We start from the raw sequence: 27,196 nt of genomic DNA, 5'->3' as shown, positions 1-27,196 counted from the left end.
TTCATTTCTGATACCAACCTGACTTAAATGTAGTCTCCCAAAGTATCCTACTGTGGTCTGAAAGTTTGTGTACCCCCTCCAAATTCATATGTTGAAGTCTTAACCCTCAAGGCAATGACTAAAAGATGGGGTTTTTATGTTTTGTTTTGTTTAGACAGAATCTAACTGTCACCCAGTAGTGTGCTGTCCCATCAGCCTAGCTCACAGCAACTTCAAACTCCTTGGGTCAAACCATCCTCCTCCTTCAGAATCCTGAGTAGCTGGGACTATAGGCACCCACAACAACGCCCAGCTAATTTTTCTATTTTTAGTATAAACAGGGTCTCCCTCGTACTCAGGTTGGTCTAGAACTCCTGAGCTCAAGGAATCCTCCTTCATTGGCCATCCAGAGTGCTAGGATTATACCCATGAACCACTGCACCTGGCAAGAAGTGATGTTCTTTGAGAGGGAACTAGATCACAAAGGTGGAAATTGCAGGAATGGTATTACTGTATTATGAAATATGCTTGAGGGAGCTTCTTCGCACTTCTACAGAATGAGAAGTCAGCAGCCTACAACCTGAAAGATGGCCTTTCACCAGCAGCTGAGCATGCTTGCAACCTGATCTTGGCCTTCCCAACCTCCAAAACCATGATGAATAAATTTCTATTGTTTATAAGCCACCCAAACAATGATATTTTGTAATGGTAGCCCAAACAGACTGACATACCAAGAGTGAATAAGGCGCCTAAGGCCCACAGTACTTGTAGGGATCCACGAAAGTGTTTTTCATTTCTTTTAAAATTAGAAGGAAATAAATAAGCTTCTAGCTTGAAGAAAGTATTTTAATATGTAATATTTATATATTCATTTCTATATCAATGCATCCATAAACATGTGTATTTGTGTATATATTTATTTATTTATTTTTATTGCTACTTAGAATGTAAGAAATGGTCCACAGAGATAAAAGTGCCTAGGGCCCCGCAAAAAACATGGCCAGGCCTCCAGGAGTATATTTTCAGTAAACACCAAAAATGTGTGAAAAACTGAATTTTAGGCATCATGTTCTTTCATTTTGAGAACTGAAGTTTTCAGATTCCAAGGGAATGAATTCCAAAGGGTAGAATTTCATATGTCCTTGAAAGGCTATAGGACAGATTTGCAGGACAAAGACTCCTGCTGACTACACAGCACCTGCCACCAGGTAGGGCAACCAGTGGTAAGAGTAACTTGACACAAGCTACTGCTTCTGCCTCTAGCTTCTGTGACCAGTATTTACAGAGACTGGCAGACCTTCATTTATAAATATCTCTGTTAAATTATAAAATCTCAGAACGTGGTGTAGTATTGGAGCCAAATGAGTCCAACTCTCCACCAGTGCAAGGGCACCTTCGTCACCAGGCAGAGTCCATGTGAGCATGTCCTGGCACTGTCGGTCCTTGAGAGTTCCAAGGCAGTTCCCTTTGTGTTACTGTCTTGTAAAAAAAAAAAAAGAAAGAAAGAAATCTTAAATGCAGAAATACACAGATTGCTGTCCATACAGTAGGAGGATCTTGGCATGAATCTGCCACTCGACACCACGGTCAGTGATGGTGAACGAGCTACTTATTGTGGACAGAACCCACGAGGACCATGGTGGTCTCATCCTCCTCGGGGCTAAGTTCCAGACCATCCTCCACCACCTTGTGCAGGGTGCTGTAGTGCTGCTGGCTTTGGTTGAAAGAATGCAGCTCGGAAGCAGCCTCCCAGGCAGCAAAAGTGGGCATAGGAAAGGCATCGGGCCTCTTGTTTTCAAAAAAGCATTTCAGGTTCCTCTCACTCAGCTTGTTGGCGTAGTCCAGAAATGTGTTTTCCAAATGCTCCTTCTCCTTCTGTGCATATGTCTTCCAAAAACTCAGCTGAAGATGGCTAACTTTAGACCGGCAGCGAGCATAGCAGGTGGTGAGCAGGGAGAAGAAAGATGCCGCACAGACCAGGCACCAGCCTAGAATCTTAGGAAGAAAGAAATATTGAGGACATGAAAAAGCAAAGTCATTTCTTGGGGTGCTGGGGTGGCATTATGGGAAATGCACAGATAAATTCATGCCATCATCATGACCATTCCTCATTTGAAATTATTCTTCTTAATTCTTAAGCATGTTTTTTAACAGTGAAAATGAAGTTAATGTTTACCTAATCTCTATTCTTTTGTCCAACACAGCTGGTATGCTAAGAAATAACCAGAAGCTGGGCTGGTGGAAAAGAGGAAAAAGTATGGATTATCCAAGAATTGGAAAAATCAATCCCTCAAATAGTATTTTAGCTATGAAAGAATTCTGTGCATGAATAAATGTGGTCACTTTAGCAAACCACCAGTTCTTCAACCAGGTGCTGTGAGGGATTGATAAATCCATACACATGGCTAGTAGCCAGTTTTTCTCATGTGACTTTGACATTGTTTTCAGAGAGTGGCAGGCCCCCTCAAAAACAAGTGTCACTCATCACTATCCATGGTGAAGGGAGACAGTACATAACACAAAAAGGAAGCTGAAACAAGAAGGATTTAAAGCTGGAGAGAAAATTAGGGTCATTCATACCTTAAGAGTTATTTGGTCTGAGTTTTGATAATTAGAAAAAACAAAATCCTCTCTGAATATGAAGAATTCAGGTATTTTTTTTTCCTGAATTTTAACAGCAAAAGTTTAAATAGCTCTACTTATGGTCTAAAATTTTTGTTGTCCTATTTTCACAATTGGGATTAATTTTATATTTGGACAACTAACAGATCTCTTTTGAAGTGTCTCTTGACCTTTAGCTTAAATAACCCTTAGTATTCCTTAGCAGATTGGCCTATTTGGAAACAGAAACAATAGTCTCCAAATGAAGCCTTTCAGATCATCACAAAACTGCAAGTAAGCTTCAAGTTGGTGGTTCCCGACGTCTGGCTCAGACGCAAAGTTATCATGAAGAGGGGAACCTCTGCACAAACAACACCCAGTCTGGATTGGCAGTACTTGGTTTCAATTACACCTTTTCCTTTACCTATTGTGCATATTGCAAGGGTACAGGTCAAATCTATTAAGAATAGAGTATAAATGTCTTAACACAACAATTAAGTAAGTGAGGTGAAGGCTATGGTAACCAGTTTGATGTAAGCATTCCAAATTGTATGTAAAATCAGCACATTGTACCCCATAAATGTAGTAATGTACACAGTTATGATTTAATAAAAAATATTCAATTACACCTTTTCCTTTACTATGGATATTCTTCATGCCTCAATTTCTCCAGTTATAAAATGGGGGTTGCCCACCTCAGAGGGTAATTTTAGAGATCAAGTGAAATGATACTGGACACACACATGCCTTCAGTGAGTATTAATTATTAGGACATGCTGCTGTTTTTCCAGTGTGTGTTTATTACTTTATGTAAAAGCTTTACTCAACTCATACCTTTCTGCACTTATGATGAATGTGTGAGACCCACTACTATGCGGGGAAGTCCTCATATTTCCCTGGAATCACTTGTGATTGGTTTTCCCAGATCCTTCCATTTACCCACAGCTGAAACCTTCTTCCCTCAGTACCTGAGCCTGTTCAAGCTGAGTTATAATATAATAGAAACTATTTGATCAGCTTCAGGTCCTCTTTCTCTCTCCTCATGACTTCAGCCTGGACCTCCCCTCACCTGAGTGCTGAGCAGTGCGTCCTCCTGTTTTCTCCCCTAATTCACCGTACACAGAGTTGCACTAGAGTGTGGTGTACATTCCCAACCCCAGCCCTCAATTAATTGTGTCCTGTTTTGCATAATTCTTCTCCCCTAAACCCTGATGGTTTTCCTCACCAACTTGAAAAACCTGTGTACCAGAAGTTTTATGCCCATTTATGTCCATTATCTCTAAACATTCCGACAACACCCCAGAAAGCTGGACTCAGAAAAGTCAGACCACTACCTCTCAGTCACATGGCTGATGAATGATACCATCAGGATTCAACCCATGGCCAGCCGATTCTAAGGCTGAGCTCTTTCGACTACTCCATCTACCTTCCTTAAGAATGGAGAGTCATCCATCTGGACTTCTTGTTTCTCCGCCCTACCTGTGGATGAATGTACTTTTTCCTCCCTCCCCCAATTGTTGGTCTGGACTACATGTTGTCTCCTGCCTGCCTGAACCTGTGCGGTCAGCACCTGCTGTGGATACAATGCCAGCTCCTCTTGTCCACGGCCCTCTTGCCTCCTCCTGTGGAAATCAGCCCAGGTTCTTCCCATTCTAATGAAACATCAACAGGGCAGGGTGCCCAGGCTAAGCTGTGACAGGATATGTGGGATTTCCTGTGCCTGTATTTAGAGAAGAGAAGCTCCCACAGTGATTAAGCATTTGGACCTGGCACTGTCTGAATGAGGCCTGGTGCCTTGGGACACAAGCCGTAAGTCATTCATTCATTCTGCCATAAAAAAAATTGTAATTTATATTGTCCTTTAACAAAAGATGCAAGACGTTTGGGAACCTGACATGTTTTATCTAAGATGTGTTTTACTCATCATACAAAAGATCTTGTTTGGAGGCATGTTTTTGCCTTATCAGTTAATAAAGACTATCTTCACTGCTAACTAGCTTCGCAATGTACGATTTTAAAGACAGACTTTGCCTTGATGTGTTGTTACTAAGGCAAAGGGCATTCATTCCAAAACCAATAGCATTCCTAACAAATTTGAAATCTGTTTACTCTTACTGCTTGTTTTGATTTTGGGAATGCAAGTCCTACTACTCACAAGCAGGAAGTCAGTCTTTCCCCAAGGCTGTACATCTGGATTTTGTTCGTGAACCTGGGAAGATGACTAGTTAGTTCTTCCATCAATTAGGTAAAGCTATGATTTCCTTCTGTTAAATTAAACAATGCCCCAAATCTTGAGCTTCTGAGGTAATGTAAGAACTTTTTTTAGCTGCACAACACAAAGAGTATATGACATAATCTCCCTAGAGAGTATGGTCACTTTCACTAAGGCTATTTAAAGACTGCTGATCCCCACTTTATATGGGAAATTCTTCTCCGTCTTGACAATAATTATACACAGAGATAGCAGTTGCCAGAAATCATTCAAGGAAATCTCTACACTAATTATATTACATGTGCCTTTAAAAATTATTAACTCATTTGGTGCAGCTATATTTTAATAGATTAACAATGTCTGTGTGTTGATCTGAGAAACCAGTTTGAAAATAAATGATTGCTAGAAGGCAGTAATTTGTAATTACAGCTCTGCCATTAACACTCCATTTATGAGTGAGTGTTATGCATTATTTATTTACAAAGTCAAACCAAAGAGATTGTTTTAAAGTACTTAAATATTTACTTATGCAAAATCCAGAGGCTATTATGTTTTTGGGAATGGAAAGGACATATACACCAGTCAGCAATTTTACTGAACCACCCAGCCTCTAAAAAGCCTTTCCTGAGACAGTCCTAATGCTGCAGCTTGTTCCAATTTCCATTTAGTTTCAAAATATCCTGGCAGTACTCAGACTCAGCCCTGGCTGAAAGGAGAGGGCAGTGAGAATACTTTCAGCTCATACAGGGAGAAAAAAGTTGTCCTTTCTTACCTGAGACTGGGCCTGAAGGGACAATTTCAGCTCTTCCTCGTCAGAGGATAATAGCCTGGTTCTGCCACAGGATACTTTGTGAAGTTCTTCCCAGCACTCTTGAGGCTTATCCTTGCAAATCAGTCCCAGCAGTCTTGGACTTTTTGTTCCGCTCATGGCACATTCATAAAAAGTTCCATTGAGCAGAGCCACAGAAAGCCACATCACCGGAGCCACCAATGAACTCAGAGTGATCTGACCCAGGACATAGAAGAAGCGGCAGCTGTGGCCTTTGGGGAAGATTTTCCTGGGATTCACACAGCAGCCTGTGAAGAGTTTCCATGACCTGTTATTCAGGAAGAATCCCAAAATTAGTAACACCCAGGCAGGTGCCAAGAGGAACACCAGCCCATAGACCATATTCTCAGAGCTGCAGGGGCACTTAAAAGCCACCACTGAAAAGAGGCGCTCACTTCCCAGGGTCAGCAGAGCCATGAAGCTGTACCCAATAACAGTTTTCTGGTTAAGGAAGAATTTTAAAAGGCCCTGAAAAGCATCCATTTTGGTGATGCACACGCAGGGGAAATGCTTTGTCCTTGTTTTCCACTGAGCAGCTGTGGCCGCGGCTGAGGGTGGAGCTCCTTCTTCATTAGAAACAACAGTCCTCTTTCTCAGAGGGAATTCCGCCAGATAAGGAAACAATGTCATTCCCTAGGAATGAGAATTTCCCAACAGTGTTCAGATAATGCCTCCTACTGGTGAATATCGGGCCACAACACTGCAGCCTAGATGCTGAGAATTGAGAAGATTCAAAGTGCGCAGGCTTCGTTTTTACATTCTTTCCATGTGGCTTGGACAGAAAATCAGAAAGAAATTCTCACTCCTACAAATAAGGGTCTAGGAATTTTCCAGCATGAGGAATCAGCATTAGCAGAAAGGGGTTTCAGATGATTGGTTGGGAGCCAAATCAAATCTCCAAACCTAGAATTTCATGATGGTTTATTTTCTCTTGCCATGTGACTTAAGATTCAGAAGGCAAGGATTTCATTTTATACTTCTTAAAGTGGCTGGAGTTAGAGACTTGAACCAAATTTTAAGATTTTAGAGATCTGAATTATATGGAAAAGTCTGGGGAGGGTTTGATCGAAGGGTTCCATCTCCATCATTTCCTTGGTTATTGTAGCAAACTCTTGATTGGTATCTCTGCATTTGAATCCATGCTTTCTCCTACCCACAATCCTAAATCCATCCTATATGCTGACAAGAAGAGTCCTCTAAAACAGAAATCCAATTCTGCATTAGCCTTTTCATACTTTGGGGCTCCCTACTGCCCACAAGTTGATAAAGATCTCTCTGAACCCCATTATTGCATTCCATGCCTATGACATGTGCCCACTACATAGAATGTCTTTGCCCCACCTCCTCTCCAATCTTGTCGACTTGGGAAACACTCCCTCTATAGTCTTGCCTTCTGGGTCTATACATGTATAACACACAGAATAGATGCTTATTCAATAATTTGTTTTGCAAATAGCTATTGAACTTCCAGGGTGTGCCAGGCACTGTGCTAAACAGAGAGTGTTCAGTACAGACCTGTTGAGTGAATGAACACATGAATGAGGAACCTCCTAACCCTTCTAAATGTAAATAATTGGAGAAAATTATTTTCATTTATCTCCTACACTAATCTTCATTTTAAAAATTACATTGATTAAGGCACTTGAAAAGAGACAGCATATCAAACTGACACGTTTTCATTACCGAACTTTAAAAGTCCAGGCCTGTGTGTTTCATGGACAGAAATTGCCCCGTTTGAGGAGCCTAGGACCTAAGTTACAGCACGGCCTTTGTGGTAAGGTTTTGCTTCTCTGAACACCAATTTACTAATTTGTGAAGGAGGGGTTTAAAAGAAATAGTCTCCAAGATTTCTTCCCTTCCTACTTTGTAAAATTCTTTAAGACCTGTAAAACAGCAGACTTTTTGTTTTAGAAGTTACTTTATTATTCTTTCATGTGCCTCCCATGGCTACGCCTTGCTCCTTCTCAGAGACTTGTACAGGGCGTGCCTGAAAACAAGACCCCCAGTGGATACCTGAACCCGAACTGTATAAATAACTATGGGTTTTGATCAAATGCATGAGATGACTACCAAGTGTGTCATGGGCAGTAGCTGGACACAGTGGACGAGGGATAATTCGTGTTCTGGGCATGACAGAGCACAACAGTGAGCAACATTTCATCATGATATTGAGAAGCACAATTTATGAATTGTTAATTTATGGAATTTTCCATTTAATGCTTTACATATATTTAATATTTTCAGACCATGGTTGGTTGCAGATATCTGAACCCTTGGGGAGACTACTCTGCTCTATGATTTCCTCAACTTCCCAAAACACATTCCTGGGTCTAATCTGTGCATCTGCTCTGATCATCACCTTTCCATTATGGCAAATGTGTCCTGGGTCCCCTTAAATTCAGGATTTTCTTCTTTGTTAGGACCAGTGTGATGAATGTCATACTGACATATTAATCACTAATATAATATTTTAATCTCTTACCCTCTTAAAGAATATGTGTCTTTTTTAAAAAGGTTTTTGAAATAGTGCCTTAATGCTGTTTTTTATAAACCTTATTATTTCCACAGAAAACTAGTCCCTTAGGATGTTCCATAAAAATAAAAGGACTTCAGACTTTCACTTGTCTTAGGGCCAAAAAATTGCAAAGCTAAGTGTGAACCCAGACTTCCTGACTACAGACTCTCGTGCCCAACCATTACACAGCAATGTCTGTTAACAAGCCCGGTTCCTCAACTAACGGAATGTTTGTTCACGTTCTAGTTCTAGTGAATTTTGTTTTCTGCTCTTCCAGGTTGCTTTCAAGATGTACTTGGGAATTACACCCAGTGTGACCTGTAACAATTCTAGCAGAAATGAATTTTCCCTAATTCTAGACAAGAATCCTCTGGTGGAGTTTGTGGAGGAGCTCCCTGCCGGGAGATCTTCTCTGTGCTACTGCAACTTGCTCTGTGGGATTATCAGAGGCGCCCTGGAAATGGTAAAGCACATAACTCATTTTGCTGGGTATACAGGGCGGCCATAAAGTTCATGTGCAATTAGTTACAACTATTTAAATTGCACACACTTTATGGCCACCCTGTATTAGTTATCTAGTGCTGTGTAATAAGTTACCCACCAAACGTAGGAGCTTCAAACAACAAACATTTATCATTTCACGTAGTTTCTAAGGACCAGAAATCTGGGAGCAGCTAAGCTGGGTGGTTGTAGCTCAAAGTCTTTCACTGCTTCAAAGCAGTCTTTGACTACTTAACACACATGCAGTCAGGCCCTTAGCCAGGGCTACACAGCCTCTGATAACTTGACTGAGGCTGGAGAATCTACTTCCAAGCTCATTCATACAGCCTCAGTACCTTGCTGGCCTCATAGACCTTTTTGTGGCTATAATCACAGCCAGGCAGCTTGCGATGCCAACACTGGTGCAGTGTGGGTGGGGACTACCTGAGGGAATGAATAACCAGAGGTGGGGATAATTCGGGCCATTTGGGAGACTAGCGTCCATACCTGAATTAGTCATTGGTTTAAGTAAAACAATTACTAGTATCTGCTAAGTATCAGGCACTGAGCATGTGAAGATGAACAAGACAGTCACTGCTCTTAAAGAATCTTCTGTCAAGTAGAAAAATCAGATATGAAAAGAATTTTAAAGGAGGACTATGGGAGGACCTGCAGCAGGAATGACTTCCAAGAGAAAATTCCAGCTGGCTTTAGAAGGAAAAATATGAGTTAGATGAAGACCTTCAGTAAGGGGAGCAGGGAAAAATAAAATTCCAGGTAGAAGCATCAGAATGTCAAAAGACATAAAAAGAATGTTTTTTTTTTTTCAAGGAACAAGGAACTCAAATTACTTTATAGTTCAGATTGACTGATATGTAGATTGAGAAAGGGATTATCGCAGAAAAGAGGGCTGAATGTTCCTTACAGAAGCCTGATAAAAGAAGGGATGTATATGAGAAACTTCAGAATTCAGATGTTTACATTAAAAGCAACAGAGAGTCAGTATAGGCTTATCAATAGGGAAACGGTATATTGAAATTTATGCTTTAGGAATTTCATTTCTCATCAGCCAAGTGAACATATACAGGAGAGAACAAGGCTGAAAGAAGGGAGGAGAGCAGTCAGGAAACTGTGATAACTGCAAGTAAAAACAGAAGGAAGTAACCCTACTCTCTGTCATAGAGAGCAGAGAGAAGCAGACTGATTTGAACAACATGCTGCAGGTGGAGCAGATAAGACAAGGTTATAAACTGGCTGAAAGGGACAACACTGGGGAAAAGATTCAAGAATGACGTCTAGGTACCTGAGCAACTCCTAGGGTAGCTGTACTATTAACTAGAGTTCAAAACCCAGAAGAGTGCATATGGGCTTAGGAGAAACCAAGTGAAGAGTTCAACTGCTGGGGTTGAGAAGTCGAACACACACACAGGGAGGATATCCAGCAAGATTGTTTGGACCTGTCTGGGGCTCGCAGAGAGGTATAGATTGAAGAAGAGGCATGGGAACTGCCAGAGAATGCTGAGGGAGAGTCTAGAGGGCAAGGAGAGAAGGGAGCCACAGATAGAGCCCGGGGAAGCCACAAAATACAATGAGTAGTTCAAACAGAGAACCTGCAAAAGGTAATAAGAAGGACTAATCAGAGGGAAAATACTAGGAAAGGAGTTCTAGAAACAAAGGAGGAGGGTATTTCAAGAAGAAGAGGGTAATTAACAAGACCAGGTACTGCACAATCTAAGCAAAACGAGACCTGAAAAATATGCAGAACATTTAGGCACCAAAAGATCAGTGAGGGCCTTGGTAAAAGCTCTCAGGAAAGTGCAGGGAAAAGAAGACCATCTGTCCTAGACTAATGAGCCAGTGTAGCTTGGGAAGAGGTAACAGTAACAAAGCCTCATTTTTCCAGAAGCTTTGCTATTAAAAATGGTGGGACCAGATACTAAAGTCTAAACAAGTATTGACCTACCCAATAATGAAGTATGCATGTAATTTTTAATTATTTGTGATAATCAGGAGAATAAGATAGAGTAACAGTGTAATTGTAAAGAAATAATGTATTATTCACAGAGATCCTCCATGCTTCTGTGTTAGCACCTCTTTAGGCTTGTCAGTGGCCAGAAGATCCAGGAAGGGGAAGGGAAGAGTTCTGGGAGCTTATGAGCAAAGAGAAACCACAAAACTAAGTCAAAAATGGGATAAAGAATTCGCTAGTGGGCGGCGCCTGTGGCTCAGCGGGTAGGGCGCCGGTCCTATATGCCGGAGGTGGCGGGTTCAAACCCAGCCCCGGCCAAATTAAAAAAAAAATAAATAAATAAGAATTCGCTAGTGTTCATGGATAACACCTGATTACACATGACAGATAAGTATCAGACCCCATGTGACCACAGATATCCAAATAGCTTTCACATATTCAACACAGTCTCCTTGTTATTTTAATTGATTTTCTGTTAAATTTGAACAAAGACATAGTATTTTTGTTTAAACGGAATCTCATTCTTGCCCAGGCTAGAGTGCAGCAGCATCAACCTAGCTCATAGCAACCTCAGGCTCCTGGGTTCAAGTGATCCTTCTGCCTCAGCTTCCCAATTAGCTGGGACTATAGCACTCACCACAATGCCTGACTAATTTTTCTATTTTTAATAGAGACAGGGTCTCACTTTTTCTCAAGCTGTTCTTGAACTCCTGAACTCAAGTGATTCTCTGAACACAGCTTCCCAGAAGCTGGGATCATAGGTATGAGCCACCTCACCTGGCCAAAGACATAAAAAATCTTATGGAAAAAGAAGCTAAGAGTAAATTCAGCTTGTGTATTTCAAAATGCAATTTACATCCTTCTGTTGCATCGTAGACATCAAGTTTGTACCCTAGATAAGCCAGATAATTTGGTACATTAATGGTTTGACAAATCCAGGTTGGTTGACAAAGGAATTCTTAATAAGAGATGGGATGAGTCAAATAAGAATCAATCAATAAATTGCATGTTAGACTCAGGCATTTTTCACATATAATTTGCTTTTACTAGGCACTTTCACTTCTTTATCTTATTTATCCCAATGACTTAAAATAACTCTGAACAAATACTGTACCAAGGGTGCTGCTTTTATGTGAACACATTTTAATGAATAGAGAGGTAAGCTCTAAGGGCGTACTTCAGTGTCTGGGAAATGGGAAATGCTTTACAGAGGAAAAGAAGGTCTGAGTATTAAATATTCATGTGTGTAATTTCAATCTTTAATTTAATATCTATAATTTATTTAGTTTATTTTTTTCAAAGCTCTCAAAGCCATAAGTGACTGCTAAATGTTGTTAGAACAAGTGACTATGTTGTTCAGCTAATGAAAGAAAGATTTATGGCAAATTAGTTTGAGAGGAATCATTACAATATCCATTTATCCTGGGAAGTTCTCTGTGCCCAAGAATACTGGGTCAAGGCTATCTCTGAGTTGGAAATTTGTGTTCTTCTTGAGATGGATCCACAGTTCATTCCTGCACTGTGAGCTAAGCTTGGCATGGGCCTAAATGTCTGGATGTCCTGGTCATCCTACTTGTTCCAGATCTGACCTGCCCTTCTCTTTGGAGATTCACACCACAGAGCTGACACACAGCCAGACTATCTCAGGAGGACACTCAGTAAACGATCCTTTATCCACAGAACAAGCTCCTTGTTATCATTCCTTAAGGAAAGTAGAGAAAGCCAAGAAAGAGATATTGAGAAAAATTTAGAGGTTTTTTTTTCTTTAATTAAATGACGCAGGCCCTTTTCTTTTTTTCTCTCCTAGGTTCATTTGGCTGCTGATGTTACATTCTTGCAAGACAGACTAAAAGGCGACAGTGTGACTGAAATAGGAATAACATTTCTAAAAAAGCTAGATGAGAAAAAATATAGACGGAAAAAATGAAGAATAGCATGCAAAATGCCACAGGGTGGCTAGTTGAGGAGTTAACATTGGTGAAACATGTATCACCATAGAAATTTTGAATTGCTTAATAGCTTGGGCTGTGGAAGGCTTATGAATCAGATAAAGAGATGTTTTTCTTTTGCTTATAAATCACACATTTTCAATATCAGGTCTACAAGATTTCATATATAAATAACTCCTTATAAGATAGCAGGCATGAATCACACACATTATGGAATCCATCCTCAGAGAGTCTGTTCATTCCATTTACTCTTGGTAATGGGATAAAAAGGCTCTGCCAATAAAAACAGTTGGTGTATTTATCTCTTTTCACTGGAGAAATGGATGAAATATTATGATACTGCAGCATTCACTGTATATAGATAGTTTCTATATAATGTGTATTGCATTCCTTACAGAAACAGTTCCATTTGTAAAACTTTTTCATATTTCTGAGAAATTATGGATGTGATTTTTCTCATATATTAGCTTGGCTTACAGCTTTAGCCTGCTGAATGAAGCTACTCTTGACTTGTAATGACTAAGGCAAGTTATTTTTTGGTTCTAAATCTGAAACATGTAAAATTGGCATTTTAAAAACAACATTTAACTTTAGTTCATCATTTTTTGGTTCTAAATCTGAAACATGTAAAATTGGCATTTTAAAAACAACATTTAACTTTAGTTCATTTTATTTAGTTTTTAGATGGCTGGTATTTACCAAATGCCTTCTTTTTCTCATGGCTGATGGTCAGGCCAGAAAACCTCTAAAATGAATGACAGGCGAACAATGTCCTTGAGAATATTTTCTTACCACAAAGCATATTCACTTAGAATTTTTACTATCATTTTTATCCCTTAAAAATATTCCAAAGAATAGTTTGTCTATGATAGGAGGGTGTTTGGTGGGACCTCATCTAATGTGCATGATGCAATGGTATATGTTAAAACTATTAAGAGTAGAGTATAAATGTCTTACCACACAAATCAATAAGTGAGGTGTTGGTTAAAGTTTTCCACATTGGATATCAAATTATCACATTGTGCCCCATGAATAAATTAATGTCCACAGTTATGATTTAATAAAAAAATTTTAAAAAATATTTTGTGACAAGAACATATTTATTTTTCAAAATGTACTGGATTAAATAAACAATAATCTTCACGAGATTATCATGACATATGGGGAGTCTACAAGGAAGCCCAGAACCTGCTGGGCTTTGCAGAGACTCCAATTAAAATTAAAAGTTACACTTAGCATGATACCATCAGTGAAACTGAGGTATATACTACCATGTGGTAGATATCAGTTAGGACTCAGGAACCAGGAGCCAGTCCCAGTTCTGCTGTTTCTTGTGGCTTCAACTAATCCTGGATAATAGCTGATCTTGAAAAAGGCCCATAATTTCTCTCTTTCTCTCAATATCTCTGTCTCTCTCTATCTCTAATTTTAAAATGAGGGGATGGGACACGAAAATACCTAACACATTTATGTTTAAATGACATAAATTACCACTGAAGTTCTACATTTTTTGGACTTTAGAAGATTATAGTAACACTGCCCCCACATACCCAGATGTCCCTGCAAAAGGACATTACAGTAGGCATAAAGGACAAAATAGGCTATTGGAGCAGCTACAGCATCAATGGAAGGACCATCAAGCCTGTTCCACAGAAGATCAGTAGTAGAATCTGGAAGAAAAAGGTACTGGATACCAGCAGGAAGAGCATGATGTCCTATACTTGAAACCGATGCTTCTAGAAGGATGCTTGTTTTCAATCTATCCCGCTGCTTCTTTTCAGGAATTCTCCATCTTCTTCTCAGTTGCTTCTTTCTCCTTTACAGCCACTCACCTCTCCAGGAACCCAAGATGGTCATATCTAAGGACCTTCCTTTTAAATCAGCACTTAGCTAATTCTCTGGAAAATGTTCCATTATCCTTAGAGTATCCTCTTACTGTCTACACCCTCCTCTCCTTTCTCTCCCAATACAATCATCAAAAGTCCGTTGGCCCCATGTCTTCATTACCCTGTGATGGCAGCTTTATCTGTTGTTTTCAGTGATGCTGAGTGCTAGAACTGGTGATGGCCTCGGGATGAGGTTTGTTCCTTAGCCCTTATTTTTCTCACTCTGGAGGAAGAAGAGTCTCTTAGCATCAGATTTATACCACGAAAGATGACCTACAAAACAAAGAGAATGGCTTGTTTATATTCAATAAGTGCTCCCTCCTAAAGAATATGGGGATCTAGAAAGTGCTGTTTATTAGAAGTATGAGTTACCTACATAATTTTAAATAGTCTAGTATTTTAATAAATATATCATTTATACTAATTATCCAAACTATTGCTTCAACGTTTATCAACATAAAAATTGTTAATGAGACATTTTATATCCTTTTTTTAACACTAAGTATTTGAATTCCAGTGTGTATTTGACCCTTTTAGTACCAATCAATTCAATGGAAAATTTTCAAAGGTTAAAGTGAAATGCAGTCTACCAAAACAATAAAGTTGGGTTTAGTGGTATTTAATAGCTTCCGTTTCTAGATCCAAATTAATTAAAATTAAACTAAGTTTAAAATTCAGTCACACCAGTCACATTTTATTAGCTGCTTGTGTCTGGTAGCTACTGTAATAGACGGCATAGGTCTTGAATTCCCAGTCACAGGTCCTCTGGGTCTCCTTGACCTCTGACACGAAGAATGAATGGAGAGGGTCCAGGATCTTGGAGAAGGAGAGAGGAGATGGGTAGAAAATAAAAAGGTTAAGAAAAACGAGGGGGAAAAGACTAGCAGAGACCCTTGAAATGCTTTCTCCACCAACAGAGAAAAGATAAATATGGGTTACACACTCTCCCCTGGTTCCAAGTGTGCTTTCATTGCCATAGTATAAAGTTAACATCTTTCTGATAAAGGGCTGAGGAAGTTGCATGGCATAACTAGGATTATATAGTATTTTCATTTCACAAAAGCTTGAACCCCAAACCTTGATCAAAGCATAAATATTTATTGTCTTAGCAAAGCCATAAAGGAAGAAATGCCTGGAACTGAAAGAGAGTTTAGTGCCATTTAAATGATACCACCAGATGCTGCCCCCGCTGTTTATGGAGGAGGCCAGCTCTGCTTGCCTCTTCACTGTTCACAGTTACCAGGAAGCAGAAGTACTTCCCTCAGCGTCCTGTACACTTATTTATTGTCTTCTGAAATCTTCAAGTTTCATTTATTAGCTGTTAAAAGGCTTAATCGCTTTAGCAGTTGGAATTACTATGGTGAATAAGTGGACATTTTCTGCTTTTCTCTGTTTGTGAAAGACCAAAGTAGAAATTTGGAAAACCAAATGCTTGAAGTGAGAGACTGTTATTAATATGTTTGTAATTGAAGAGATCACTTTAACAAAGATCTTTCCAGCAAATTCTGGAAAATATGATGATGTTTATTGTTAAGGGTCTCTCCAGTTGGAACGATAGACTTTGGGAGGTCATTAAATTCCACAGCCTCATCCACCAGCTGTGGAAGCTAACTGATGTCTTCTCAATTATACTGAAGGAGCTCATGGTGAAGGTGTCCTCCCAACCTTTAAAATTACCCTTCATGTAATTGACATTTGTTGGCTTCCTATATCTTTCCCCCTCCTAATTAAATGGCCTCTTTCCATATAGGTTCCTACCATTTAGTTAGGCAACATAGCTACTTTAGGGAAAGTCAGCCCTATTCTCAGGTCTATAGCTATCACCTAAGTACTGTAGCTCATTCCCAGTTTAAAACCACTTCCTTGATAGCCAAATCTAAGCCAATCCATTCCTAGTATCCCATATACCACAATCATTGGTTCTGGCATGGTCCAATTACTGCAATTTTTATTCCATGATTATGGAAAAAAATTCTTTCTCTCTCTCTCTGTCTCATTCCCTCCTTCCTTCTCTTTCAATATGTGGCTCTAGTTGCTGCTGCTCGTGACACATAGGGGGAGGACAAGAATGAATGAACTGAAGAGAGGAAAAGCCTGCCCTGCCTCTGGAATTTCAGTTTCATGAGCCCATAAATTTACTGTATTCTTAAGAGAGTAGAGTTGGGTTTCTGTTACTTGCAATCAATGGGGTCCAAAATAATGCGTTTTCCAAATCTCTCTTCTCTATTAATAGCAATGCAACAAAATTCAATGCATGATAAATGCATGATAGGTCAGACAATTTGCATCATATTAGAGAACATCAAATAGAATAAACTGCATTATTATTGCATTTTTCACATGGTTGAATACTTGATGAAATAAAACTTGGATTTACATAGCTTTTCTCCTTACAGAAAGGACAAATTTATAGGAGAGAGAATAAAAGTTTGCATTAGATAGTGTTCATCTACTTAGTGCACAAAACCCAGAAAAGGGAGATTCCATGGGAGAAGACATAGTTTAAAAATAGTGGTAGCTCTTAAAACAAAACAAAACAAAACAAAAATTCATACATTTCAGGTCCTTGCTTCAGTTATTTCTCTTAGAAACTTAAGTCACCATCTAGAGTCACATGAGGAAGAACAATCCTCCGATTTCAAGAGTTGCCCAATGATATAAATCTTTCAAGCCAGCAGACTGGATTGAGTGATTTGCTATTTCAGTATAGTGTATGAATAACATAGATTTTGATAGCTTAGAAGAGGAAATGCCAATTCCCAATGGATACCAAGCCATAAAAGCCCCTGGAAATGCTGGTTTCTTGCATTTAAATCTAATTAACATTCTATCAGATGCCAGGTATACGTGATATGTGATTCAATTTTCACAACAATCTGTGAGGCATTAAGTTTCCAACAGAGAGAAGGAGTTGACTATGAAATCACAAAGGAACTAAATTTTCAGGTGCTCTAAGAGTATCAGGATGTGAGGCTGGTAAGTGATGGGAGTTGGCGATGGCTCTTGAGGACCTGGCTTGGGTGACTGAGTAAGAGAAGGGACTTCTCACTCAGTAGGAGAAGGAATTAGTTAACTTAGCAAAATCTAATAAACTTGTAATACTTTGAGTTTGAGGTGCTTTTGAAAAACCCAAACAATATCAGGAGCTTGAAAGAGAGGTCTGAACTGAGGATGGACCTCAGAGTCACCAGTGTATGGATAATAGGAAGAGCAGAGGATGTGGATGTCGACATTCAGGGAGCCTACAGACTTAGGAAAGTAGAAGAAGCAGAGATAGAACCTTGAAAACTAACACCACACAAGAGGCAGCAAGGAAGGAAGAGAGCAAAAGAGGCTGAATTTTCAGTCAGAGATGTAGATGGAAGAAACTGGAAGTACTGAAGAGTTTCAAGGAGACAAGAGTGGTCAGAGGCCTTAGGAGCCACACACAGCAAAGTCAAGAAAGTTCGGCCAGAAAAGGGAGGTTGGTGGAGGCAGAAGCCTCACTGCAGTGGATCGAGGAGTCAATGGGAGGTGAGATGTGTAGATGATTCTTTCAAGGAGCTTGACTGGAAATGGAAAGAGACTTGCATTCTATTTTTATTTTTTTTTAAATGCAGGCATCTGAAAATATAGAAGAAAGGGAAGAACTGATACAGCAAGGTTGTAAGGAGATGAAAGAAGGCTGGATGAAGGTCACAGGACAAAGGTTTGACTCGGACCTGCATAAAGACAACCAATGCCCTCCCCTGAGAAAGGCATGAAGTTGAGAGTGGACAGAGAAGGGGATGGAATTAGAAAGGTTAGAGGAAGACTTTGTCCCAGCTCAAGGCTGTTGGCCTCAATCTTCCCTGTGAGCAACATCTGAAATCTTTGTGGAAGTGGAGGTGGTCAGGGGCTGGATGAGGATGCTTTCCACTGAAGAACATTGCCCGTACTCTCATCACTCACACCCCAGAAGTAGAAAATAATCTAGCCTTCAGATTAAATAATAATGCATATCCCAGGGAGGGGATGCAGGGGAGGGGAAATGCTTAGGTCTTCACCTCCCTGAGCTCTAGTGAATGATTCTTCATGATGGCACCAACACAGGGGAAATAATATCCCAACAGGACACTCTTACCTTGGATTCCCCATGGATCGTAAGCACAATTTCCTCTGTCTTTGGAGGAGATGGGGCATTTGGTTGTGGACTGTATTAGGAAGCTCTTCAAAGCAATGAGCAGATGTGTAGCTACAAAATTTCCCCGGGTCCTTCTGCACTCTGAAAATGTTTTTGATCCACACATAGAAATGACCACTGAGGAAAGGCACAGAGAGACGCACAGTAGGAGTACCAAGGCTTGCATGGTAGTATTCCCCAAAATGAAAAAGGAATGTGAAAAGCTAAAAAAGCTGGAGCCCGTATGTAAAATAGCCCACAATTATTACTACTGCAGAGATTTTTAAAAACTGACAAAAAGAAGAAAATCTCCACCCTAACTGTTAGTATCCCCCCTAAAATTTAACTTGTAACTGTCTAGTGTCTGCATAAGACTTTTCGGACAGTCTGGAAGAACTCCAGTTCAAAACAATGCACTTTTCAATACCCCAGACAGGGGAAAAATTGGCCTCTTGATGGTTTTCTGAACACCTGCTGGGTCCCTCAAGACGGTATCAAATCAAAATAAATGAATGGGAGGGGTAGTTCCAAAACTGGTTGCTCGAGTTTAGACAGCTCAAGGGGCAATTTTTTGCCCCAAATGCAACGTCTCCAGACCCAGCAGTTGTGAAGGTGGCATTTCTATGCATAGATTCAGTCAGCTGTCTCTTGGCAAAGATTTGTTCACTGTAATCTGAAATTATACATAGATAAAACATAATTGAACTAAAACGTTAATGGTATTCCTGGTAGCTACCTTTTAGAGACAGAACAAATTGAAAAAGTAAGTACTAGTATAAGAATTGCTTATTCTTAGAGAGGCGCAAGTTCCTAACCTGAGGGGATTAATCACTTTAATCCCCTTCTGAATCCATTGGCTCCCTCTCATAAGCTTAAAAGCATGCTCAAGTCTCTATCCTAGAAAGAACACGTTCCCTTGACACTTCTTTCCTAACAGGTCACCAACAACTCCTCATCCTTTCACTGAAAATCTTTAAGAAAACATGCTGAGTGCCAGCTTTGAAACTAGACAATCCCCCAAGAAAATGCATTCCTCATCACTGCCTATCTGAGTGTCCCTTGGCAAGTCTCCTTCCCTTTAGTAAAATAGCACAATAACACCCTTTTGAAAGATAAGGCATTTACTGAATGGCACCCGTTATTCTTAGACTCCTTGATTCTTCATTCACCCCTCAGTTCACTGAAATCAAGTTTTTGATCCCACATTCTGCTGAAATTTTATGACTGTCATAAGTTACATCCTCATTTGCCCAATAAAATCATCATTTTATTGCTGGTCCATCTTTCTTCCTCTACAGTGTTTGTCACACCTGATTCCTTCCTCCTTGGTTCTTGCTCCTAGCTGGGCTTCAGAGAAAATTCTCCATCCTGATTCTTCCCCTGTATTTTTGCTGGCTACTACTTCCAAGTCTTTTTGTCCCCCTAGAGTTCCTCTGCCTTCCCCAAAAGTCGGTATGCATGTAGCTCCACGGTTGGCATTTTCTCAAGTAGACATTTCCCCTGAGTACACGTCATACCACCCTCAAACACAGAAAACCTCTCTGCTTTCTTCACCTCTCTGCTCCTATTTCCTGCTAGCCACCTATGTCTGAGAAGCACATATTTGTTGTCACAAAGCTTAACTCATTAATTGATTCCTTTGCCCCCTAATAAAGCTCCTTTTTCTTTAGTATTTCGTTTCCTAGTTAATGACCTTATGGTCAAAACTAAAAGCCTTTTATTCACTTCTGACCTCTTCCCTTGTTAAGTTTATATCTAATCTGTCATTAAGTTCTTTTACTTATACATCCTAAATTGCCCTTGTTGTTCCTTTTCTCCTTAGTTGGGAGCCTCATCTGTACTCTTGAGGTGGCTTTCAACCTGGTTTCCCACCCCCATTTGCTTCCACTCCCATTCACTCTCCACTTGGGAACCCAGATAGTGGTATATCCACACTGCCAATCTCTCAGAGGTTCTTCCTGTCTGTAGGATATTATTTCCAGAACACACTATTCCTCTTATCCATCAAGTAAAATCCACCTTATCAACCTCCATCAACTTCCTGAACAGTCACCTATTCAGTGAAGACCATTGTAAATGGCCCATTGCCTGAGTGAAAGGAATCTCTGATTCCCTTTGTACCTCTCACGTATCTCTACTCTATATACTGGAGATTTTTCTGCATATCTTTCTTCCCACTTAGTCTGGGAGTTCTTCTGTGGCAAAGAGCACATCTCATTTGTCTTACTCCCAGTACCCAGCACAGCCACTGACACTCAGTCAAACACTTGATAGTATTTTTACTGGGTGATAAAACTGCAGAATGAGTAAATGAATGAGGTGATAACCTACATGGCCAATTCACTTGTTTTAGAAATTCATTCTCTCTTTCTTAGTATTCATTTGGTCCTTTACTGCTAATGTCAAACTTAGTGGAAGTTCTCTAAAATGCACCAGTGTACTGCCTTTATAATTACAGACCCATTTGGTCATGAGAATTTCTAGAGTGCCTGAACTGGTCATGCACAGAGCTACATAATTCACTTACTCAAGAAGGTGGGGATTAGGCTGGAGACCATCATTTTACTGCATACTTCCTGAGTTATGTTCTTTCCACTTTAATTTTCTGGTATGACCAGAGTCTTTGTGACAAATGGGGCACATGTTCTGTTTTCTGTCTTTTGGTTCCTTCAAAAGTTCTCTCTCCTGAGGCATAGGCTTTCAAATGAAAAGCCATATGAACAATAATAGAAAAGAAGTGGGTACATGATCAAACGGGATTTTATTTACCCTTCGATGGTAAATCAAATGGGATTTTATTTACCCTTTATTTACCCCATTGAAGATATCTTAAAATAACCACCATAAAAATGTTCATTATACCACCAAGTTTTGATGAATAACCACCCTATCTGTAAATAGCCCTTGAATACATTTCCTATTTTCCCTACACACTGCCACTGCCTTAGCTTTTGGTCTTTATCTCCGCAGTAATGGCTGTCTCTTCTGGCACTTTCTGAAAACCAACTGCCATTTGCTAATTATGTTATATGTGATAATAGCATTGTGGTTATTTAGCATACTGTAGTTGTTTAGAGACATATAAAATAATTTTTTATCTGTATTTTTCTTCAATTCAAAAAGAAGATTGATCAAATGAGACAAGTATTAATGATAGATGTGTGCATAAGATTATTCATTTTTATTAACTAAAAATAAAAACTAACAACTGATTAAATAAACTATAATATTTCCACAGAATGGAGTGCTATACTGCTATTTCAAAAGTAATAGTGAGGTCTTATTTCTTGCATAGCATGATGACTGCTAGAATGTATTAATAAATAAAAAATGGGGGGTAGAAAAGCATACATAGTACACTAACATTTATCTAAGAAAAGAGGTTATAAAGAAATGTTTATGTATACTTAAAATGGAAGGCTAAAACAAAAGCTTTTTTTTTTTTTTTTTTGAGAAAAGTCTCACTATGTCACCCTTGGTAGAGTGCTGTGGCATCACAGCTCACAGCAACCTCAAACTCTTGGGCTCAAGCAATTCTCTTGTCTCAGCCTCCCAAGTAGCCAGGACTATAGGCACCCACCACAATGCCCAGATATTTTTAGAGATGAGGGCTCGTTCTGACTCAGGCTGGTCTCGAGCTCTGGAGTTCAGGCAATCCACCTGCCTTGGCTTCCCAGAGTACCAAGACAAAAACATTTTTTAAAAGTTTATCATTTGAGGGAGAAAATTGAGTAGAAGCAATAAAGATAAAAGTTAGACTTCTCAAAATACACCTTCATTGGGTGATTTGATTTTGTAACTATTTAATCTCTTTACACAATAATTAAACATTTTAAATTAAGAACAATCCCTAACTATTGAAAGCAAAATTAAATAAACATAACTGCATATTAGGTTAGTGGCCAAATATATACAGAACTAATTCAAGTGATTTTAAACACAATCATTTAATTGTACAACCTAGTGGAATATAACTTAAGTACAAAAAGCAATAGCAAAATATACAAAATACTAAACTGCTGTCTGTCATAAAATTGCTTATGGTAGTGGTGGTATCATTATTCTGTCTGTTTGGGATGTATATTCTAGTATAAGGAAAAGTAGCAATTATGTTGGTGTTATTAGAATCTGAGATTTTTGGCATAAGAAAAAGGAGAATCAAAAGATAACTCTGTAAAATATTTTAAATGACCTGTTAAAAAAAGAAAAGATAAATTTGTTTCATATACCATGGGATGACTATAGTTAAAAAGTGAAATAGTTTCAAAGAGCTAGAAGGAGGCTATTGAATGTTTCTAACACAAAGAAAAAAATGCTTGAAGTGATGATATGCTAATTATCCTATAATTAGTATACATTATATGTATAGAAATATCACCATGAATATATGTAATTATTTTTTTCAGTTAAAAAATAAAATACCCAACATTGTACTTTCAAGACTTGGAAAAAATAGTTCTTCATTTTATATGGAACCAGAAAAAAAAAAAACCAACTTATAGCTAAGGCAGTTCTTAGTAAAAAATAAAGCCAGGGGCATCAGCATGCCAGACTTTAGGCTGTACTACAAGGCCATAGTAATCAAAACAGCATGGTATTGGCACAAAAATAGAGTCATCGACATCTGGAACCAAATAGAAAACAAGGAGATGAAACCAACATCTTACAGCCACCTAATCTTCAAAAAAACAAACAAGAATATACACTGCGGGAAAGACTCCCTATTTAATAAATGGTGCGGGGAGAACTGGATATCCATACGTAAAAGACTGAAACTGGACCCGCATCTTCCTCCACTCACAAAAATTGATTCAAGATGGATAAAAGACCTAAATTTAAGGCATGAAACAATAAAAATCCTCAAAGAAAGCATGGGAAAAACACTTGAAGCTATCAGCCTGGGGAAAGACTTTATGAAGAAGACTTCTGTGGTAATTGCAACAACAAAAATAAACAAATGGGACTTAATTGAACTGAAAAGCTTCTGTACAGCTAAGGAGACAACAAAGCAAAGAGACAACCTACACAATGGGAAAGGATATTTGCATATTTTGAATTGGACAAAAGCTTGATAACTAGGATCTACAGAGAACTCAAATTAATCCACATGAAAAAAACCAACAATCCCTTACAATCAAAGAGCAAGAGAGATGAATAGAACCTTCTCTAAAGAAGACAGACAAATGGCTAACATATGCATTTTTTTAACATATGAAAAAATGCTCACTGTTCCTAATTATTAGAATAGAACCTCACTGTCCCTAATTATGAATAGAACCTTCTCTAAAGAAGACAGATGAATGGCTAACATACAGCACTTTTTTAACATATGAAAAAATGCTCACTGTCCCTAATTACTAGAGAAATGCAAATAAAAACCACTCTGAGATTTCATCTAACCCCAGCAAGAATGGCCCACATCACAAAATCTCAAAACTGCAGACGGTGGCATGGATGTGCGGAGAAAGGAATACTTCTACACTTCTGGTGGAACTGCAAACTAATACAACCATTTTGGAAGGAAGTATGGAGAACCCTCAAAGAACCCAAACTAGACCTCCAATTTGATCCTGCAATCCCATTACTGGGCATCTACCCAGAAGAAAAAAAATCCTTTTACCATAGGGACACTCGCACTAAACTGTTTATTGCAGCTCAATTTACAATTGCCAAAATGTGGAAACAGCCTTAATGCCCACCAACCCAGGAAGGGATTAACAAGCTGTGGTATATGTATGCCATGAAATACTATTCAGCCATTAAAAAAGATGGAGACTTTATATTTATTTTATTAAACCATAGCTGTGTACATTAATGCAATCATGGGGTACCATGCACTGGTTTTATATACAATTTGAAATATTTTCATCACCCTGATTAACATAGCCTTTCTGGCATTTTCTTAGTTATTGTGTTAAGACATTTATATTCTACGTTTAGTAAATTTCACATGTACCCTTGTAAGATGCACGGAGGGAGGGTAATTGGTGGGACTACATCTTTTTTATTAACCTGGATGGAAGTGGAACACATTCTTCTTAGTAAAGCATCACAAGAATGGAGAAGCAAGAACCCAGTGTACTCAATTCTGATATGAGGACAATTAATTACCTAGCACATGGTGGAGGGTGTGGGAAGGGGAGAACAGAGAGAGGGAAGAAGGAAAGGAGATGGGAGGTTCATGGTGTGTGACACACCTTTTAGGGGCAGGACACAATTATAAGAAGGTCTTTACCTAACAAATGCAATCAGTGTAACCTGGTTCTTTGTACCCTCAAAGAATCCCCAACAATAAAAAAAAATTAGAAAAGGTAAGTTTAACAAAGTTAAGTTAAAAAGGAAAAAAACTTACAGTGCAGAATTTGAATTGGAAATTGTCAGGCTGAACTTTTGATGTAGATTTATCTTTAAAAGATTCTATGTATGACACCCAAAGCATAGGCAAGAAAAATAAACAAATAAACTGGAGTTTTAAAGATTCGACACTTTTGTACATCAAAGAGTACACTAACAGAGTGAAAGGCAATCTATGGACGGGGAGAAAATATTTGCAAATCTTATATCTGATAAGGAATTAATATCCAAAATATCAAGGACTATCTATGAGGGAGTTTTTAGCCAGTGAACACATAACTGTATTGGAACACCATCTCTACTCACTTGATCTGACCTCCTAATGACCTTTTTCTTTACCTGAAGATTAAGGAAATATTGAAAGGAAGACATTCAGAACATCAACAGTAATATGACAATAGTTCTGATGGCCATTCCAGAAAAAGATTTCCAAAATTGCTTTGAAGGGTGGACTAGGTACTGGTATCGGTGCATAGTTTTCCAAGGGGAGTACTGAGAAGGTTACTGTAGTGATATTCTTCAATGAGATATATAGCACTTTTTCTAGGATGGGTTCATGAACTTCATTGTCAGAGATCATACGATGAAATATTATTCAGTCTTAAAAAGGAAGGATACTCAGACATAAGCTATAACATAGATGAATCTAGAGGATATCATGCAATGTGAAATAAGGCAGTCACAAAAAGACAGTGAAAGAAGGCAGTCACAAAAGTCAAATCCATAGAGACAGAAAGTGGACTGGCAGTTGTCAGGGGTTGGGGAGAGTGGAAAATAGGGATTTATTGTTTACTGAGTAGAGAGTTTTAGTTTTGCAAGATGCAAAGAGTTCTGGAGATGGGTGTTGGTGATGGTTTCCCAAGAATGTGAATATACTAAATACTATTGAAGTATACACTTAAAAATGGTTAAGGTGGTAAATTTAATTTTACATGTATTACCACAATTAAACTTAAAAAAAAATAATGAATCTAATGTCTACAATAGAGGATTGATTAAACAAATAAAAATACATTTGAGGGCCACCGTCATACTTTAAAGATCTTGAAAAAATAATACTTCATTTTATACGGAATCAGAAAAAACCTCGAATAGCCAAGACATTACTCAGAAATAAAAACAAAGCAGGAGGAATCACGCTACGAGACCTCAAACTGTACTATAAATCAATAGTGATTAAAACAGCATGGTACTGGCACAAAGACAGAGAGGTAGATGTATGGAACAGAATAGAGAACCAAGAGATGAACCCAGCTACTTACAGTTATTTGATCTTTGACAAGCCAATTAAAAACATTCAGTGGGGAAAACATTCCCTATTTAACAAATGGTGCTGAGTGAACTGGCTGGTGACCTGTAGAAGACTAAAACTGGACCCACACCTTTCACCATTAACTATGATAGACTCTCACTGAATTAAAGATTTAAACTGAAGACATAAAACTATAAAAATACTGGAAGAAAGTGCAGGGAAAACCCTTGAAGAAATCGGCCTAGGCAAATATTTTATGAGGAAGACCCCTGGGCAACTGAAGCCACATCAAAAATACACTACTGGGACCTGATCAAACTAAAAAGCTTCTGGACAGCAATGAACACAGTAAGTAAAGCAAGCAAACAGCCCTCAGAATGGGAGAAGATATTGCAGGTTATGTCTCTGACAAAAGTTAAATAATCAGAATCCACAGAGAACTCAAACGTATTAGCAAGAAAAGAACAAGTGATCCCATCGCAGGCTGGGCAAGGGACTTGAAGAGAAACTTCTCTGAAGAAGACAGGCGCACGGCCTAAGACATATGAAAAAATGCTCATCATCTTTAATCATCAGAGAAATGCAAATCAAAATATTTTGAGATATCATCCAACTCTAGTAACCAACCAAAATATCTGTTCAAGTCCATTGCCTGTTTTTTTTTTTAAATCACATTTTATTTATGTTGAGTTGTTTTAATTCCTTGATATTTTGGATATGAATTCCTTATCAGATATATGATTTGCAAATATTTTCTCCCCGTCCATAGATTGCCTTTCACTCTGTTAGTGTACTCTTTGATGTACAGAAGTGTCGAATCTTTAAAAATCCAGTTTATTTATTTATTTTTCTTGCCTGTGCTTTGGGTGTCATACATGGAATCTTTTAAAGATAAATCTACATCAAAAGTTCAGCCTGACAATTTCCAATTCAAATCCTGCACTGTAAGTTTTTTTCCTTTTTAACTTAACTTTGTTAAACTTACCTTTTCTAATTTTTTTTTATTGTTGGGGACTCTTTGAGGGTACA

General features: G+C 38.7%; 2 protein-coding genes across 3 annotated transcripts in view; one reads left to right on the top strand and one right to left on the bottom strand.

The window, feature by feature from the left end:
• Positions 1-12,548, top strand: part of TRAPPC3L (trafficking protein particle complex subunit 3L) — a 41,985-nt gene extending 29,437 nt beyond the window's left edge. The window contains exons 4-5 of the mRNA XM_053591631.1: positions 8,414-8,599; positions 12,393-12,548. Coding sequence (XP_053447606.1) covers positions 8,414-8,599; positions 12,393-12,512 — 306 coding nt within the window. The 3' untranslated portion in view covers positions 12,513-12,548. The remainder of the gene's footprint in view (positions 1-8,413; positions 8,600-12,392) is intronic.
• CALHM5 (calcium homeostasis modulator family member 5) overlaps positions 883-27,196 on the bottom strand; it is a 61,689-nt gene continuing 35,375 nt past the window's right edge. The window contains exons 2-3 of one of the 2 annotated variants that reach the window (XM_053591623.1): positions 5,565-5,889; positions 883-1,974 (exon numbers count right to left, since the gene is read on the bottom strand). In XM_053591623.1, the coding sequence (XP_053447598.1) occupies positions 1,585-1,974; positions 5,565-5,889 (715 nt within the window). In that variant the 3' untranslated portion in view covers positions 883-1,584. Of the gene's footprint in view, positions 1,975-5,564; positions 6,163-27,196 lie in introns of those variants that run through there. The other variant, XM_053591622.1, reaches the window with a different exon arrangement.

Source organism: Nycticebus coucang, chromosome 5, assembly GCF_027406575.1.
Source record: "Nycticebus coucang isolate mNycCou1 chromosome 5, mNycCou1.pri, whole genome shotgun sequence".
Classification (NCBI taxonomy): Eukaryota; Metazoa; Chordata; class Mammalia; order Primates; family Lorisidae; genus Nycticebus; species Nycticebus coucang.
The sequence above is the reverse complement of the archived record's forward strand: the minus strand, read 5'-3'. Positions and strand labels throughout refer to the sequence as shown.